This window comes from Tripterygium wilfordii, chromosome 13 (assembly GCF_013401445.1).
Source record: "Tripterygium wilfordii isolate XIE 37 chromosome 13, ASM1340144v1, whole genome shotgun sequence".
Lineage (NCBI taxonomy): Eukaryota > Viridiplantae > Streptophyta > Magnoliopsida > Celastrales > Celastraceae > Tripterygium > Tripterygium wilfordii.
Genome location: NC_052244.1, coordinates 2,728,454 through 2,748,859, shown reverse-complemented (window position 1 = coordinate 2,748,859; position 20,406 = coordinate 2,728,454). Strand labels below are relative to the sequence as shown.

The 20,406-nt window shown below is 36.8% G+C and overlaps 2 protein-coding genes across 3 annotated transcripts; both read right to left on the bottom strand.

The window, feature by feature from the left end:
* Nucleotides 1-8,600: 8,600 nt before the first annotated feature.
* Nucleotides 8,601-13,352, bottom strand: LOC120012973 (cell division control protein 48 homolog D). Its single transcript, XM_038864553.1, has 9 exons — nt 13,194-13,352; nt 12,873-13,038; nt 12,057-12,285; nt 10,826-11,592; nt 10,495-10,716; nt 10,323-10,394; nt 9,937-10,218; nt 9,287-9,646; nt 8,601-9,177 (listed from the first exon to the last, which is right to left on the bottom strand). The coding sequence occupies exons 1-9, from the start codon at nt 13,220-13,222 to the stop codon at nt 8,884-8,886; spliced, it is 2,421 nt and encodes an 806-aa protein (XP_038720481.1). The 5' UTR covers nt 13,223-13,352; the 3' UTR covers nt 8,601-8,883.
* A 380-nt stretch (nt 13,353-13,732) lies between these two features.
* LOC120013909 (TSL-kinase interacting protein 1-like) lies at nt 13,733-19,540 on the bottom strand. 2 transcript variants are annotated; one of them, XM_038865888.1, is made up of 14 exons: nt 19,367-19,540; nt 18,820-19,054; nt 18,633-18,715; nt 18,500-18,547; nt 18,134-18,243; nt 17,698-17,782; nt 17,327-17,606; nt 16,505-16,732; nt 16,266-16,414; nt 15,917-16,155; nt 15,455-15,830; nt 14,725-15,135; nt 14,502-14,624; nt 13,733-14,295 (listed from the first exon to the last, which is right to left on the bottom strand). In XM_038865888.1, the coding sequence occupies exons 2-14, from the start codon at nt 18,953-18,955 to the stop codon at nt 14,068-14,070; spliced, it is 2,496 nt and encodes an 831-aa protein (XP_038721816.1). In that variant the 5' UTR covers nt 18,956-19,054; nt 19,367-19,540; the 3' UTR covers nt 13,733-14,067. The 2 variants fall into 2 exon arrangements, with proteins under 2 accessions (XP_038721816.1, XP_038721815.1); XM_038865887.1 differs by having other exon boundaries at nt 18,820-19,039.
* Nucleotides 19,541-20,406: the final 866 nt, after the last annotated feature.

Sequence of the window (20,406 nt, the reverse complement as noted above, 5' to 3'; positions counted from 1 at the left end):
TGAGTATTGAGAGTCGAGAGATAGAGAAAGGTACAGAGCAATTGAGCAAAGTTAAATAGGTTTGCGTCTTTGGTTTTTATAGATTTTGCAGAAATGTTAAAATGGGTTTTAAAGGTAAGTAAACTTATGGATTTAAAATAAAAGAAATCTAATGGGATGGAATTGAAAAACATTTTTTTTTTTTTTATTAAAGGGGAAGATTGAAAATTAATAGATAGTATGTACGATATTTTTAAAAAATTAAGAGGAGGGCAAACTAAAAAATATTGATAGTACAAAGGTATTTTCAAAACAAACAAAGGGGTTATCATACATGTACGGTGTACCACCGCCGTCCGGAAGCATATTCTTGAGGCTAGTCATGGAGCTGTGTGCGACATATTGGGTCCACGTTATGGTTGTGCCTTCTTGATCATGCTTTCGGCGCCAACTGTGTTTTGTTTCGTCCGCTGAATCAGTAGGAGGAGGAGGAGGAGGAGAAGGTGGTGAAGGAGAGAGGGCTTAGCCCAAACATCAAATCGGGAAATTATTAGTTGACATAAGTGTCTGCTAATAAATATGTCTGTCTTGGGCCCTAGGATTCTGCTGGACTGCAACTTTGGGCAGTCAGCCCAATACGATTTGAATTTTGAATCATTCAACATGTGATGAGAACAACTGAGTGGCGAGTACTAACCCAAAAAAATCCAAAAAAAAAAAAAAATCAAATTACCTAATTGAGTTTTTTTTTAATAAATAATCGAGAAAAGTATCATATAAATTTGTCATTTGACATGGGTATAAATTCGAACGGTTAAGTCCATGCGAACAAAAATTTCTCACTTAACGACAGTGTAAATTGGGTCAAAGTTCAACATGTGATCGCAAGGGTTGAGGTCTCTCTCACTAAACCTTAAAAACTCCAAAAAAGGATGAAGAAAGATACACTGCATCTACCATGCTAGTAACATCATATATATAGTTTTTTTGTTCTTATCTTTTGTTGGGAGTGCACAATGCATTATATATGATATGAAGTTGAAAATCAGTGGAGATGGAGACCCATCAATTGAAAAGTTTTCCTAAGACCCAAAAAAACTTTTACTAACACTGAAACTCTTGAGCACATGGCAGGCCCCATCCACAGGATCTCCGACTCTCCCCCTTTTTTCTTTTTTCAGATTTTGACTCATTCCTTCCCCTCTCCTCTTTTGTGCTCTCTCTATTTCCCCCCCTTCTTTTTTTTTATTGACTATATACAACATGAGAGAACATCATACATATAACATAGACTAGTAATATGTTTGTTAACTATAATGAAATCCCACAACAAATCACCCAATGCTCATGATGACGTGAAAAGTCGGACCGACTCTTCGACTGTTTGGTTATCTGGTTGTTCGGTTTTGCCAACATATTAGGTGGTCAAAACAGGAGATCACAATGTAGTTGTTTTGTATTTGCACATGAGAAAATGTGAGTTTTGGGGTCCATGAGTTGCTCGGGGTATGTTTCGACGCTCAAGTCAACTCTGTGAGTAGTAAGGCTGTTGAGATCGCTCGGTGCTTTGAGCTCTCTTTTTAACTAGTAAACAATTGAAAATTGTGAGAGAGATTTACTTGGGTGGAGATCCCTTTTTATATAAATTTGGAATAACTTATTGCCCTTAATTGTGGGCAGGATATTTGGGGGTGAATCCCCTATTGATTCCCTTCATGTTTGGTAACGAGTCATTCTCAATACCTGAGGTGTTTTGGTCACCTAGGGTTCTCATATTTATACATGTTAGGCTGTACCAAAGAGTCGTAGCCGAGGTGAAATCTTGGCATGCTGAGATGTTCCTCAGCCCGATCAGCTTCTCTTCTGTCAGTTGGTTGACACGTGTTAGTATCTCATTGGAGGGCTAATTTGATATTATCAGCTCACATGAATCAACTCATCACCTAAAGTTTTGACGAGATTGATTATATATGCAATGATTATTAAGTATTAAATGTTAAGAGCCACATCGTTTAGACGTGAGATTCTCATCCAACTTATAAGTAGTGTCCAACTCTCTAACATTTGAGGGTCCTTTTAGAGACAAAACTCATATGGATCGTTGGATCAATGTGGAACAATATCTCAAGTGTTGTTGGGCCCAACATTTCTCCTCTACTCATTCTTCAAATTATCATTATACATGTTAGGTTGTGTCGAAGAGTCGTAGCCGAGATGACATCTCGGCAATCCTCCTTAACTCGATCAGCTTCTCTTCCATCAGTTGGTTGACACGTGTTAGTATAATATCGTAGGGCTAATTTGATATTATCAGCTCACATAATCAACTCATCACCTAAAGTTTTGATAAGATTGATTATATATGCAATGATTATTAGGTACTAGATCACTTCTCATGTCCAAATCGTTTGTTTAACCATGACTATTTCAATCTAGCCATATTTGGTACAAATGCAAGGATTTTTGTATCATAATAATGTACTGTCACTTCCACGTAAGAAAATTTCCAGCCACACTAATTATAAATAGAAAGAAGAAAGAAAAGGGACAAGATTTGTACAATGATGGAGCCTGCTTCCACATTAATGGTAGCTACTACTTTTGTACCCTCAAATACTTTCTTTTCTTAAATAGTGCTCCCAGTTGTAGCGGTAGATTCTAGGAAATTATGAGCCACTTTGAGGTTGGGACAAGACAGGCACTTGCTATAATTAATATCAAGAAATTATGTACTATATTTGCACCACATTCATGCAATGAGAGTATGAGACCCCCCCACCCTCACTGTCTGGTGTATGTTACAATCAGTAGAGTCCTAGTTTAGTATTTATACCAAAATGAGATCCAGGACCAGGAGACACTTACTTGGACGATAGTTTAGCCATATGAACTTGGAATGTCCTGCTGTTAGGAGTAATACTCTTGTGGTCACGGATTAGATATTGATCCAACTTATCATGTTTTCAAGTGAAAGTTTTGGGTATGCGAGTATGATGATAGTCTGAATTGAGGCCCATATTGAGGAGAGCCCAACCCATGAATCGCAACCCAATAACCAGGAGAGACGCTCTCTCTCTCTCTCTATATAAACAAACGAAAACTCCCACTTCTTCCATCTACACATACTTATTACGAGTAGTTGCAGTAATAGTACTAACACTGCTGCAGGCATTCATTCATGGCAGGAAAAGAAAACAACAACAGTAACAACACAAGCTTCGTTCATAATCAGCAAGCCTGTAAATCATTTGGGAAGAAGTGCAATCATTTCGTGAAGAAGCAGAGGGCCAAATTCTACATTCTCCGCCGCTGCATAGTAATGCTCGTCTGTTGGCATGAGCGCGACCGCGGCGACTCTTGATTGGTTTTGGTTAGTTCTTGAAATTTTAGAGCTATATATATGTGTGTGTGTGTACAATTTTATATATATATATATAGGACTTATAGTGTAATTTTGAGAATAGGAATTCATGGTACAAAACAATTTGTAGCTATTTTGATATTTTAGTTTCTGATAAATAATTGTTCATCCATCAATTGGGTGCTCAAATGGGTTCTTATAAAGATCACCTTTCAAGGGTTTCAAAATTTCCCAGGGTGAAGAGTTCTTGTGATTTCCTCCTTGTCTTCTCAAAATAAGGTTTTCTTGGGCTACTCTGTCTTCTTCCCAAATCCTTCTATCTCATTAATTTATCATGTACACATTGCATTTTCTGGAAAAATAAATAAATCAACATATGGGTTTTGATGCAATTCTTGGTTCTTGTAGAGATTCAATTGAACCACCATATATTGGTTACATATTATAAGAATTTTCGGCCCACTACACATTAACAATATTATCCGTTTTGGGTTTTCCGGTTTCCATAGATATATCGGGTCCACAAGGTTTTGTCTTCTCAGGAGGTCACACATCTCAATAGAACTCACGAACACGCTTAACTGTGGAGGACTATGATATGTTTTCCTACAAGAAAACGCGTTGGTGATGGTAAATAATTGGATTTATCTATATATGTTTTTTTAAACGAGAGAGAAATTGATGAAATTTATAACTCAAAATATAACCCCATTTATTCCCAATTAATGTGAAATTTTGCATGTTAAGTAAACCCTACATGTATATTTATAATTAAAGGTTATTTCAAATGTCACATAGAGATGGGATAAAATAAGGGTCATATTTTGCGATCTATAACATTACTCAAATAACTATTCAAATGATTTTGTATGAAACAATGATTATATGAAGGATTAGTGTCACCTCAAAGAACTACAAATGATTTCCCAATCATATATGTAAAGGATTAAAGTCTGTTTCATAACAATTAAGTAGGAGAATATTCAGTTCATATAGAAAAATGATACAAATCCAAAACTCAGAGGGTGCACGGACATGTGCATGAGAATTGATGAAGAGAATTAGCGGACTAAAACTAATTACTCTCATGATTAGCATACTCCGGTAATCGACTCTAAACTTTTTGCGAACTTGCTACCTTTTCATGTTTAATTAACCGGATCAATATTCATGGAAAGTTTCTTAATTAATTTCAGAACATATATGATGAAATTTTATATCAATTTTTTTTTTTTGCAAAATAAAATTAATTATACAATTCAAAGGGGAAAAGGAGAAATTTCTAAAGGAGCTATCTTTGTCAATTAATTAAATGGATATGAAACTTTTTTTTGGGTGAAACAAATGGTTGTAATTGGGACATGCATCCGAGCAACTATTCTTCAAACGAGACTTAATTATGAGTAAATTGTACAAAAAAAAAACGTGAGTTGTTTGCTTATATCTTCCCCACACAACCTTTAAAAAAAAATTTAACTTGTAGATGATATTTCAATTCAGACAATCTAATCACAAGGACTTCTTGCTATGGGAACAAGAGACAATAGCAATTCTAATTTCCGACCTATGTGTCTTGTTTTGGGCCATTATTCATTTATTTATCTTGTTTATTTTATGGTAATGTGTTTCTTCATTTCCAACAAAAACCCAATTGTTTGTACGACAATGTAAATCCCATATTTTGTGACCCCCAAATTTATGTGACATTAAAATAGTCATTGATTAAAAACACACATGTATGATCCACTTCACAATCAATATTCCACATTAAATGAGAATTTTTTAGAGTTTGAAGCATTATATATGTGTCTGGGGGGTCATTATACCAATAATATTTTGTCGGCTATGGGAAAGAGGAAAAGTCAATTGATTGACGCCCCAATTGGATACTTTTTTATTTTTTGTGGGAGTAATAGGATTATGTTATTAATGTTAATTTGGAAAACGAAAAATATAAACATCCCAATAATCTTAGTTGCTGAGATGTATGGATAAAAATTAAAATGCATGTGATGGGTTGCATATACACTTTAAATGTTATCTATGAACCTCAACAACTGAGATCGCTGGAATTCTAGTTGCTGAGGTGTATAGATGAAACTTAAAATGCATGTGATGGGCTCCACATACACTTTAAATATTATTCATGCACCTCAATAACTGAGATCGTTGAAATTCTAGTTATTGGGATGTCTAACACTGCCTTGTTTGAGAAATATGCCAAATATCATTACACCGTAAGAACTTATTATGTCACAAAAGTGCATTGATTGATTCATATACAGGGGGTGAAGTTTTGAAGCTAATTTTTTCTGCATAAGAATGTATATACGGGTCAACTTAGCAGCCTTGAATTGAAAATCAGGGGGGGGGGGGGAATGAAAACACTTTAGTGATGTGACAAACTTTACCCAATAATTGTGTGTCTACCCTTTGCGTTCACCATATAGAGAGAGTTAATTATTGTATTGTTGATGTTTATATATATATATTTTTAAAAAAATTATGTATATTTTGTATAAGGGTTGAAGGGTAGGGGCATTTGATTTCTTAAAATTTTATTTCAAATCACAAATCGCATTAAAAGAGAGCAACTTAGTTCGTGATTCATCCCATTGATCTCAAATTTGTGGTTCAATTTTAATTATTTGCAGAACTTGAGATAATATTCAACTGATTTTGTATGACTGCTTCAACATATCTATATGGTAGATGAAATATGTATATATATGGGGCCTTAGTTATGGTGGTGAAGACTGAAGAAGAGGGTGTGTGGAGATATTGTTAGCCGACAACGAGAATCCCATAATCGGAGAGATGGAGAGGACGTAATGCATCTAAAAGCCTCTCCCTGCATCTTCTCCTTTTTACACTCGTGCGGCCCTCTTTTATGTCTTCACAATACTAGGACTTATAGTAGTATACCCAATTCACATATAAATGAGAAGCCCGAGGGACGGACGGAGGAGGTAGGTTAGTCGAAAAATGGTTATCTGTTCAAAGACGTAAAATGTCTCTACTTTTTTTTGGATGAGTAGAGGTAGAGAAAATATCTCGAGCCAACACTTTAGTACCAAGCATAGTGATACTAAACTAACCCATGTCATATTTTTAAAAAAGCTCGAACGACCTTCAACAAAGGGTATCCAGATGAAATAACCTATGTCATATTTTCAGAAAAGCATTACGACACTGAAGTAACCCATGCCATATTTTCAAAAAAGTTTGAACGACCTTCAACAAAGGGTATCCAGATGAAATAACCCATGCCATATTTTCAAAAAGACATTGAAGTAACCCATGTCATATTTTCAAAAAAGCTCGAACGACCTTCAACAAAAGATATCCAGATGAAATAACCCATATCATATTTTCAGAAAAGCATTATAATACTGAAATAACCCATATCATATTTTTTAGAAAATCTCAAACGACCGTCAACAAATGATATCCAAATGAAATAACCCATGTCATATTTCTAGAAAAGCATTATGATACTGAAGTAACACATGTCATAATTTTCGAAAAGTTCGAAGGACCTTCAACAAAGGGTATCAAAACCCACTTGACCAGCTTATCGAAGTTAGTTTGTAGTCAAATTATTATGGAGAAAAGTCAAATGTACATTGGTGTGGGACCCAGATGAAATGCAAACACGTGGAGTCCTGACAACAATGAAATGTTAGAATTGTAGATATTTTGACATTTGAGGCAACGCACGTGCGGGTGCATCATAAGTATTCTATACTTTACTGCTCTTTTATCTCATTTTAAGTTATCTTCTCCAACCACTTGTCAGTTGTCAGCTCCTACATAACTTGGAATCTTCACCTTCAAACGCTACCGTTTTAGGGATCAAATATGTCCTTTCCTGTGGTTCTTGTTCCCTCAGCCGTCCATCAAAATAATTTAAAATTCTAAAGTGACTGTGGGCCCCGCCTGTGTGTGGGGGCCAACATTAGTTTTACTAGCTAAATAATGAGAAGAAAAAAGAGTAAATGTGGTGGGGTATAAGGACGGTAGGGTATGCCCCACAACATGATTGATATTATCCACGTGTATGGTCTGATTGATATGATATCTTTGTATAGCCTCTTTATTATTTTTTGGAAATTAAATTAATGTTTGGATTGATTTGATATGTAATAATTCCTAGAACAAAAAAAAAAAATTTACAACATGGTTTTTCACAACTCAAAAATACAAGGCAGCGTTCGGTTTAAATAAAAAAAGGTTATTCGTTCTTTTGTCATTTATTAAGAAACCTCTTTCTTCCTCTTCCTTTCTTCTTTATTAATAAACGAAGATAATGATGATAGAGGAGCGAATGTGACGATAGAGACGGCCAATAGCGATGGTAGAGATGGAGCGGATTGTGACAACAGTGAAGATGGAGGGTAGGTCACTTAGATCTAAGTATTTCTTATATCAATGCCTATCGAAGAAAAAGAGGAAAACATGAGATCATGTTATTTTTAATTTTTAAAAGAGACACTTACATGAAAAAGAGAATTTTAGTTAGACTTATGTGTTTAACATTTGTCAAGAGAATACTTATATGACATTTTTTTTTTCAAATAAGAGGGTATTAAGTGTCTTTTCCCCAAATTTCAAGGGAGCAAAGTGTATTTTTACCCTATTTATTTTGATAATAATACTTATAAATCAATGAATGGCGTCTATGTGAAAACATCCAAACACACAATCCCCCACTAGTCCCTCCCCTGATAATTAATATTTTGGATTTTGGGTTGGGATTGTCAATCAACATGGTATTGCAAAATCAAAAGATTAAAATAAAGGTAGATCACAAGGCAAAAAAAAAAAAACAGAAGTGAGATTTAATCTTTAGTTTTGCACGTGAAGTTGTCTCCTATAAAGTGACTTAGATTAGTCAAGTAGTGTCCCTCATCAATTACATAAACCTACTAAAAGCATGTCCAATTGCGTTGCATCCTCCCTTCCATCCGTACCATCTTATGTTCTGCCTTTATTTTTAGGAACATTATGTTATATGACTCCTTAATCTCCTGCACTTCAAACCCTCTACAATTAGCTAGCTATGTGGGTTTGCACCGACCCTAATTTTTCTCCACAGCAACACTGTATCAATAGATTAATCAACTCCAATGCAAACTATAAAAGTTTTGAAATTTAACATTAATTTGCATTCAAAAGTTTAATCTACTGATATATATATATATATATATATATATATATATATATATATATATATAGAGAGAGAGAGAGAGAGAGAGACTATGCAAATCAAAACCTCAATCAAGAAACCAAGGTCCAACAATGATAAAATTAGCTTAAGAACTTGTGGAGTGAAAGTCACCCACTCTAGTACAAATAGCAAATTGTGTTCTTTTAAATTAGAAGGCACCCACAGCCAGTAATCTTCAGCTGGCCAACGAAAAGGTATCTTTGGATTCAATAGTTGTCCAAGGAAAGGCTTTTACAACATCATATGCAGAATAAACAAGTACCGCATAAATGTATAGGCATAAACAGCATATGCAAATATGAAAAGATAATTACTAACTGTAAAGGTCATCTTCATCAGCACCACCAGCAGAGGCAGCGAAAGGGTCGGATGCTGCAGCTCCACCACTGCTTGCATCAGCAAACCTGAATTCAGTTCCAAAACCTCTGGACTGCTGCAATGTCTGAGCAAATGCCTGGTATTTACGAATATCAGCATCGCTCACACTCCTGCGAGCATACTTCATTGATTCCTCAAAATGTGCTGCCTTGATTTCTGCAACTTCGTCCTCTACATCCTCCTCCATAGCCTCTGGGTTATCACTTCTCCTCCTCTCCCTCTCAATATCCTGAAAATACAAATTATTTGTTTAATTAGATTATTAGATGCTAGGTGGGGTGAGTTCATTCCTGCATTCTTAGCAGTTAGCAGAAGAAATACAATTCAAAGAACCACACCTTCTCAATGTTCTCTCTAATAGCATATTTGCAAGCACGCTGACATATCTCGGTGAGATCAGCACCACTGAATCCATTAGTGTACTTGGCAAGTGCTCTGAGGTCAACATCTTTGGATACTGGGGACTTCCTCAGGCAAGATTTGAAGATTTGAAGACGAGATTCCTCATCAGGTAGAGGGATATAGATCAACTGATCAAGACGTCCAGGACGAAGAAGTGCAGGATCTATAATGTCTGGTCTATTGGTTGCACCGATGATGAAAACAGTTTTTTTTGCAGACATGCCATCCATCTCAGTCAGAAGCTGGTTCAAAACCCTGTCAGCAGCACCCCCAGCATCTCCTACACTGCTCCCTCTCTGAAAGTTGACATGTCAAAAAGGAAAATATGTAAGCCAAGAGCAAGATGTCAACTGCATTGCCACAGTACTAAATCTGTACAAACAACTTAGAAATCAAAGATGCACCATCCTCCAGTAACAACTATTGTATTGCTACTTGTCTATCTTATAACAATACAAAACTAAGAAATAATACAATGGGAAATGGAATAATGTCTCAATATTTTCCAAATCCATATCTGTCACAACAATAGTCACCATAAAACAAAACTAGGTACTTCTAGTACGAATAAACAAATAAAACGAACCTGAGTAGCAATAGAGTCAAGTTCATCAAAAAATAGGACGCAAGGGGCAGACTGGCGAGCCTTGTCAAAAATTTCTCGCACATTTGCCTCACTCTCTCCAAACCACATGGTAAGCAATTCCGGACCCTTGACGCTAATGAAGTTTGCCTGACATTCATTTGCAATAGCTTTTGCCAGAAGAGTTTTACCGCAACCAGGAGGGCCATAGAACAGAACTCCCTTAGAGGGAGACATTCCAAACTTCTCAAATTTCTCAGGATGCTCCACAGGATATTGAACGGTCTGTTTCACAAAGTAAAACAGGAATCAAAATTTTGAGTGGTTAACAATTAGATAAGAAACAAAAATAACTGGTAAAGGATATGTGAAACCATATAACAAATTACCTCTTGAAGCTCCCTTTTAACATTCTCAAGACCACCAATGTCCTCCCAACTGACATTTGGCACCTCAACAACCTGATCCAAAATTGTTGATTAGAGACACAGCTATATAAAAGTGATTCTAAGGATCAGTAACTCCAATAACTCCAGGTAAAAAAAAAGGGACTACACTTACTGTTTCACGCAAAGCAGAAGGATTGCTTGTTCCAAGAGCAGTCTGGAAGTGTTCATTGCTTACGGCCATGGAGTTCAGTATCTCAGCATCAATTGTTTCATCTTCCAAGTCAATTACATCCATCTTTTCCCTGATGCATTGGAGTGCAGCCTCGGTACACAGAGCCGCCAGATCAGCACCCACATAACCATGGGTATCCTTCGAAATTCTTTCCAAGTCAACCTGTAAAATACAAAGCTTTAAAATTGGATAAATTTGACAGATTCCCTCAGAATTGTGAACATGAAAAAAATAGGGTGATCCATGGGAACAAAACGCTATCAGATCTTACATCCTCAGCAAGCTTCATGTTCTTTGTATGAATACGAAGAACCTCAAGGCGCCCAACTTCATCCGGTACACCAATATCAATTTCCCTGTCAAATCTTCCAAACCTTCTCAAAGCTGGGTCAATGCTGTTGGGACGATTTGTAGCCCCCATAACAATGACATGAGCACGTGATTTAAGCCCGTCCATGAGCGTCAAGAGCTGGGAGACAATCCTCCTCTCAACTTCTCCATGTGTCTTCTCTCGCTTGGGTGCAATTGAGTCAATCTCATCAATGAATATAATTGACGGGGCATTCTTCTCTGCTTCCTCGAATGCCTTCCTGAGATTGCTTTCACTCTCCCCTGCCAACTTTGACATTATCTCTGGTCCATTTATACAGAAAAAGAAAGCACCAGTCTCATTAGCAACAGCCCGGGCAATTAGAGTCTTTCCAGAGCCAGGAGGCCCATACAGAAGGATTCCTTTAGGTGGCTTTACACCAATTGATTTAAATAGTTGTGGATGCCTCAATGGAAGTTCCACTAACTCTCGAATCTGAGCCATCTGTTTTCTAACACCACCAACATCATCATAACCAACCTCATCCAATCTGTTCTCATCCTCCCTTCTCACAGGTTCTCCTTCACAGAAAATTTCCGTGTCAGGGGCAACCACACAGTATTCTGGAGGGTCAGTCTCAATAACCTTGAACTCCACACTTCTCATTCCCCCTCTCACGAGAAAAAGATCACCCTTCCTCACTGGACGGTATGCCTCAAGGAAATACGCTGCAGGTAAAAGCATGCAAAGCAAAAGGGAAATTAACAAAGAAAATAATTAACCCACACAAGGCAAAGTTTTGTATCGCAGTGCCAGAAAATGTTTCTTCATCTGAGGAAGAACACCACAAAACTATAACAATACATGTAATGCGTCCTACGAGTCTCGAAGAAATCTTAAAGACTCTGGTACCCATAAAGTATAATGAGCTCGGTGAGTGTACACTAATAACCAAGTTAATGAAATTACTGTGTATCATAATTTGGTGATCAAACCAATATCTTAAAACAAGAATACATACATGATTGCAAGCATAAAAGACACATAAACGGGAATGTAATATTCAACAGAAATCTTTAAAATCAATTTTTTAACACCCTCAAAAAGCCCTGGTATAAGGGGGAGGGGGCATTGTTCCTGTCATGGCCTCCCATGAGTATTAGATAGAATAAAAAGGATAAAATCAACTCACGTTTCAAATATGCATCAAATAGATTTCCAGTCACCCCTTCTATTGTGTCATCCACTGGTAGAATATGGACACGCTTCCCATACTTAACATCAGGACACTGGTGCACAGAAACAACATCCCCAAGCCTAACCCTGAGGTTAGACCTCACAACCTTGTTCATCCTGATTTTAGGTTCATCGCATGTATCATCAGCAAGGGCAATGCAGATTGTATCTTTCCTTTTTTTACCCTGAATATCCAAAAAAATAGAACCCAAACATGCAAATCCCATCAATACAAAATCCACAAAACAGTTAAAACACAAAAAAAATTCTGTTTCGTTGACATGAATATGTGTTGGCCACATTACAGATTCCAATTTTCATATGCAGATTATCAGCATAAGCCCTATATTTTATCCAATCAAACAAACTCAGAACTCCATTCGCAACAATCACAAAGAAAGCTACTGAGAAAAAGCTATCTACTCTTCTTCAATAGATTTTTGTATGACAGGCAAAACCAATCAAAATACGCCGCAAGACTCAAAAGCCCCATTCCAATTTCTCTACTAAAAAAAAGCAGGGCAGAAGTCAAGCTTTACAACGTTAAAATCCCACTCCTCCAATGCAATAAAACACAGCCCTAAATTCATCGTTGAGAACTTGAGATGACCAAACCAGAGGACACGAATAAAGCCCAAAACTCCAGTCAAAAAGACGAAATATCTCCCCCACAAAAAACCCTAATTCCCCAACATCGGCAATAAACATAGCTTCAAATCTCAACGAACCATAAAGTACAGTGATAACAGGTAACTAAGTTGAAAAAACAAACCTTGATCAAGATCGTGTCTCCGCGAAAGAGTTGGAGCTTCTCCATGGTATCCGGGTGGAGTGCGACGACGGAATTGTCATCGTTGACAGCCTCATCCACGACCAGGCGATTCGCCGCCTTCTTCCGCTCGAGAATGGCGGTACTAAAGTCTCTCTTCGTTCCCTTACTATTAATCAAACCCACAACACATAAAATCAAAAAAATAATTCACAATCCAAACTAAAATCTACATTCATTAATAAAACCAAAGACGAATTTCACATCGGAGAACAGTTAACAGAGAGAGAGGAAGTGCTTGTGAGAATAGATCTGGAGACTTACGAGTCAGAGGATTCAGCTTGGTTCGCCATGGTTGGTCGCAAGAATTAAAGCGAGGTAGCGTATCTGAAGGATACTTTCTTATAGAGAGAAGCAGGAGATCTGAACACTTCTTATTGGGTTCATATAGGAGTCTTTGCTCAATTTCTTGTTTGGAAAGAAAGCTTTTTATTTTATTTTTAATATCGGAAACAAAAGAAAAAGAAAAAGGATACAAAAGAAAAAAGGAAAAGACAATACTGTAATATTGGAGAAGAAAATGGGCTATCCAGGCCCAAGCTACCTTTTAATGGGCTTGACCAAGACTTGGCCCAAAAAGTTTAATTTATCTTGTTAGTTGTTATGAGAGAAGACTGGGCCCAGCAAGCAACCGACACAGTCGGTTGCCAATCATTACCCGCCCATAAAGTCGGACCATATTTTCTAATATCGATTGGTCGGGTGAATCGGTTGTTTGGCAGATAATCAACCAATCCAACCCATGCCCAACCCTAGCTGCGTGCCAGTTTCACAGGCAAACCAATATCAAAACAATGAAACAATAGTAAAAGAGAAATATAATTTTTCTATTGTGATTACACAGTACATCACAACTTCTTTGGAAAACAATGTACAGAAGCAACTACTGAAAAAAAAGTTGGATGAAAACAGAAAACTGTGCAATGTTTACACTCTTGATATTTGTACAAACAGGGGTGATGACTATGATGGAGCATTCTTCACATCGCCAAGTTCTCTTCTTGGCTTGTATCAGCCCCATGAGCACACACCTTTTGTCTGCAGAACTGGAAAGTAATTAGTCTCTATATTCAGAAAACTCCTTTAACTCTCTCTAACCATGTTATCACTTATCACTGAGGATCAATTCACTACAATTTCAAGCCCCACTGTCAACTTTAAAATTGATGAAGGAGGCAGTTTCATGAGTTTCGACTGTCGATGGTGGTTCTTTCTTGTCCAAACCGAAAAATGAGCAATTCTGAACTGTGTCCAAACTGCTGGCTATCAGACGATTCAAACCACCTAGGCTGTCACTTAAAATCAGGTCTTCATTATGATATTTTGAGGGTGGAATGTCCAGATCTAATGGTCCTAAGGATTCAGGCTGCAGCATTCAGAACATGAAACCATGTCAATTATCTAATAAGTCGAGCCAAAAAAGGTCCGAATACAAGAATTCACATCCCGTATCACTGATGATTGGATATTATCATTTACTCTCAGATAAATTTTAGGTAAACTGACCGCACCTGAAGAGGAAATGGGGCCAAAGTAAAATATGAAAATAAACTGGGAAGAAAAAGTACATACCCAATAAATATCTGTTAGCCCAGTGAAATCTTTTGCTGGATTGTAAACATCATGTGCATCATGTGTACATTCCTCCATAGGGTCACAAGGACAGTCCATAGGCTGCTCAGCTTCAGATAACTCCTCCAGAGATTGAGACTGAGATTTGAATTGAGCATGCTTCACAAGAACCTATATCCTTTCCAGGCAATAAAAATTCATAATACATAAACAAATATAATACCTCAACCAAGTCGCCAGAAGCCGCTGAGCTTGTTGTCTTGACCTGTTTGCAGAGCCCTGATGAAGATAGATCTGTTGTTTTAGGAAGATCCTGACAAAGAACGTGATTCTTTTGAAATGAGAAGGCATCACATGTTTGTTCAGCATCCCAAATCGATGATGCATGGGATGCTGCCATGGATGCAAAGCCCGTCTTGTTCTGATATCTGGACATATGAGCAGCAATAGCAGCATCAAACGAATCACAGCTGAACGGGATTTGCTGAAAGCATTGACCAGCGGGTGGTTCAATACATTCAGTATCCATGTCCTGAGGCAATTCTGAAAGTAGATCTCCAACACTTATGTTAGTAAGACTATCTGCCCACTCTCCAGCTGACTGACCCATGCCATTGTTCAACGCCAGATCATACTAAGCATGAAAATATACAAGTTCATTACCACACAGTTAAAGACAAATTCTTCTTAAAATTTTTAATTTCAACAGGTCATGTTACATCCTGAAATTAAAATCTAAGTTGTCTTGCTTCAGGATGAAATTAGCTTTATGAAAAGAAATTTGCCCTTCTCATTCCATGAGACATGGATGTGCAGTCTACATATCTATTGGTTTAACACAAATGTCTGACTTTCAAAACTTCAGTGGCGCGCAACTCAAAAATCTGCAATCATGCTTACATCCCAAACCATATTAAAAGTGTTAAAGCCATGAGTATAAGAGAAATATTTACCGCATCTTCCAATTGTCTCGGGTTAGTCCTGTCACCAATGTCCTTTCTATGCAATGATATATTCGCTGAAGAATCAAAGGACACCACAAGATTCTTTCTGGAACCTGTATTCAGGTACCTATGCATTACATGGACATCATCTGTTGAAGGCAGTGTACAATCATGATTATCATTTTTTGTCACTCGTTGATCCCTGAATGGATCCACGAGTTTCTCAGACTGATCATTGTTTGATGGCCCAGCTGTGGGAACTGAATCCTCAGTTTGCCCCTCCACATTTTCAACATCAATATGATGCCTGCAAGGTATGCACCAGGTTCCTAACAGTGGTTTTGGCGTTGCAGACCCAAGTTGAGATTTCGAAAACCAACCATACCTTCAATTGGAAAATTGAATAGTCAGTTATCATACAAGGACATCATTTTAAACTGTTGAATTTGATTCTAGAACAAAAGAAGAAACCTCAAGCGAAAAACAGGAGGACTTCCTATCATTGCATATACATCAGCTGCACTGACAGTGGAATCCTGAGTCCATCTCTGACAATCCACCAGATTTTCCCTCTGAGCACTGTAAGGGAAAAGCATTACGTCTCCAGATGCTGCACTTGAATTGCCCCATTTGCGGTTCATGTGTTCCAATACCGATGATATCTTTTTCCGGGTACTAAGAGTGAGCTCCAGGTGTGGATTATGTTTATCCTGCCAAAAGAAGAAGACCCAATAATTTCTTACAATGTTCCGCACAATGCACAGCTGTTAAAACCTCACCATACGTAAAAGTTGTCATCTTGATTTTCTTTTGTGCTCACCATTTCCAAGGCTCTTCGAACACCATCATCAATGGGAAACAACTGAAGCTTAAGTTTCATAGAATTGAGAGAATTGCCCTCAACTAAAGGATTTTGTGAAACAGTTACCATGTATGGTACTTCTCCCGGTGGATCAAGACCATTTTCAACTGGAAATTATGAGAAATAATTGCCGTGTTAAAGATCCATGCATTTCTTTACAATTAAAAACATTTTAGGGTAATGATGTTCAGCAGCACCTGGCATACACTGCTCATGTTCCACCTCTTTATCCATCCTTGTTCGCTCCAAATGCTCAGAAACATATAAACGAAGATTTTCAGTTGCATCTGGCATGCACTGCACATCTTCCACCTCCTTATCCGTCACTGTCCTCTCCAAATGCTCTGCAGCATCAGCAACCAAAGAAACTCCAGCAATTGCAGCCTTTTCCCATTTTTTATATGCCGCAGATGAGACAACACGTCCTAAGAATCAACCAACAAACAAGCCTATGGTTAACATGAAGCAAGAACAGTTTAGAACATTGGCTAATAAAGATAGATGAAGATGATGATGCAAGATAGTATATGATCATCACAGGAGAGCATTAAACCACAATGCCTGTATAACTAAGTATAAACACATATCCACCTCATAAAACTATATTCCTGACAAGAAAAGATGAATGCCAGATGGATCCTAAATTAATTGTCTATCCTTAAACTATATTCCTGACAAGAAAATATGAATGCCAGATGGATCCTAAATTAATTTTCAATCCATAAACTATATTCCTGACAAGAAAATATGAATGCCAGATAGATCCGAAATTAGTTTCCAATCCTAAACAAACTATATTCCTCTCCAATAGCAATATACCAAAACCAGACAATATAAAAGACCCTACTACTAAAATGAGAAAGACATCAATGCCTACTGAAACTATAAGAACCATTCTGCATCCTACCTGATCATGAATTTCCCCCCATAACTGTTAGTTATTAAAATGCAGAAGAAAAAAAGACCTCGCTTTCTTTCCAAAAAGAGAGGGAGTGAAAGATAGCAAAGGAGAGATTTACCTTGTTTCCGTCTTTGACTGTTAGGTTTTGTAGCAGTAGTGTCTCCTTTGTTGCCACAACGATTACCACCTGAATTAGCATTGCGCTTCACTAATCCCTTTCCAGGTCCTAATTTTTCAATGTTTTGACTGTCCACAAGAACCAGTTTACAAGTGCGGCTATCCTGTGCTGATGTTCTACTCTGGCTTGTGACAGCTGTTGAAGCAATAGAAGAACAGTTTTCCTCGAGGGGACGACGTTTTCGCACATTTTTCTTTTGGTCTTTCAAGAGTTGGTGCTCCTTCATGTGAATGCACGTATTGGTCAGTTAACGCATGCTCATTAAACAACTTCCATAAAATAGGAGGGCCACAGATACTATATTGACTAACCAAGGCTTCTATAAATATCTTAAAACGCCGGGGCTTCAGGTGAAGTTTCGAGGCCTTGCAGTTATACTTTTCCAATAAAGACCACCTAGAAAAGAATTTGCGTTTGCAAGGAAAAAATCAATATCAAAGAATATCAGAGAAGTTTATGGCCAAAACATAGAAAGCGATTGTAATAATCTTTTCCTAATGCTAAATACCATCATTAATGTATTTAATCTTGATGGCATCACAGATAAAGTAAGTGAGAATTTTCCTTTGGAATACATTTTTAGAAAATAATTGAATTGCAATAAATGAATAGCAACTTCCCAATCTGAAGATTCGCTGATAACAAATATGAGCTTTTATGACACATGGATTAATAAGGAATCAACAATTACAAAAGAATCCAAGATAAACAATCATGTCTATAGAAACAAATCTACAAGCATATTACCATCGAAGCATTGCAGCATTTGTATCCTTTGAGTTTTTGGCATCCAAACACAACCCTGGACCCAGAAGCTTGTTCATACGCCTCACAAGACGATAGTAGTAATGTCTGACCTGAAAATCAACAAAAAAACAACAAGAAGAATATGATAAATATACAAATATGATAAAAAGAGCTCTCATGGTCTAGTGGTGAGTTGTTCTTTATCAATTGCACAAGGTGCAGGCTCGATTCCCCTTCATCTCGAAAAAATATATATAACGGCTGTAACCTATGACCTTATATTATAACTCATCAAAAAAAGGGAACCTGGTTAGCAAACACGATGAATAAAACGACAAAAATTACTTAGCTGTCACGGAACAATACCTGATCTTTGTTCTTACTTTGGACACGACAAGTGATCTTCTCGAAATTCTGCAACCAAGCCATGAAAATGTGAGTATACATCTAGCACTGAAAAAGGTTTTAATGGCAGAGTACATTCCAAACGACGATATACCTTGCCAACTTGCCGGAGTGCAGTGAAGAAACTTTCCTCCTCTTGATGTGTCCAAGCAGCCCATTGCCGAGTTGGTTTTTTGGCTGCATTGTGGATTTCCAAAACAGTTAATGTTCACCAAAGCACTAAACACATGATGGACCAAGCATCTACATTGCCGAAAACAAAGAAAAAATCATTGTAGTACCAGGTGGCTGCTGCTGTGGTGCAACATTATTTGTGGCTGATTGTGTCACACCAGGATCTCCATCCGGAACCATAGAAATGTTATCTTGCTGAGGTTGTACCTCAGATGCCAAGGACACCTCTGACTCAATCAGCATCTTCTATACCTCACAGAAACCCTAATTCTCATGCTCTTTAGCTCCCGAAGCTTCAACTATTCCGCTCAAAGTCCAACGCAGCAACTAACAACAGACGTGCTTCATGTCAGAGAAGAAGAAAATAATTACAAAAATACAATCCAAATTCGAAGCTCGGAATCATGAAATAATCAATAACGGTTCATGTTTTGGGTGAAAAATGTCGGTTTCGTCGGATATGAAGACAGAAGAAAACATAACCGACCTAGAAAATCATAAATTTACTTCTAATGAATCGGAAACAAGATTGCTAAGAAGAAACAGCAATTAAAACAAGCAAAATCATGGTTAAATTAAGATCTGATAGATCATGGATTCTAGAAAATAAAAATAAAAAATTAACAAAAAAAATCAAAGGGGGAAATCACGCACCATCTATGAGGACACAATCTGGGTAGACGAGATCCGGAAAATAGATCGAATCGATTCAATCAGACCCAGAAAATTGACTAGGGTTCTTGTGTGTTTCACTTTGAAGTTGCTTTATTTTTTATTTTATTTTATTTTATTTTTCTTTTGATCTTAGCAAGTTAAGATTTTGAATTTGGATAATGGAATAAGGATAGTGGCGTGTCAAATTCAAGCGAATTATAAAAAGAGGCCTAGTATCAATAATAATAATAAAAAAAAACCATTTCTTTTACAGACTTTCTAAACTCTTAAAGTAAAATGTAATTTTTCGTGACTCAATTATATATATAGTTTCATTTTCGTTATTAAATTTTTTTCCTCAAATTCGTATTTCAACTACAAAAAAGAATTTTGTTCGTCTCTCGAAAAAATTCGATAACAGAAAAATTGTGACATTTGAGTTGGCTTAAATTGTACATGATAGAATGATATATAAAAATTCATGTGACATATTGTTTCATCTCCGACAACAAATAATTAAAGTTTAGTAACTTCTAATTATTAATATGTAAACTTTATACTAACTATATTAGAAAAATGTAACTATTTACTTTTAGCTCCTTACAAATATTTAGACCATTCCACTCTCTTCTAATACTTTTTACTAGTTATTTATTTTTTTTACAAAAAGGAGGACGGTTGTATCATCAAACACCTTTTGTCTTGTTAGTAATATAGGTAATTAAGTTTCATTCTCATAGCTAGCAAATCTCTCTGGAGCTAACTCCATATGCCAAAGGTGGTCTAGGGGTAATGCTCGTGAAAATTTGTTTAGGGATTATTTATATGGCATGAAAATAATCACTAATAATAGTTTAAAAAATAAAACATTACATCTTTTTTTTATTCTCTAAAAATTTTCATATTTTGAAACCGTCATATTGCAAACATGATTAGTTATAATTCAAATAACTCTTTTTTTATGAAATATACAAGACAATTCATTTCTGAAAAATATCTTCCACAATTACATTTTTATAGGCAAAACGAATGTTAATTTG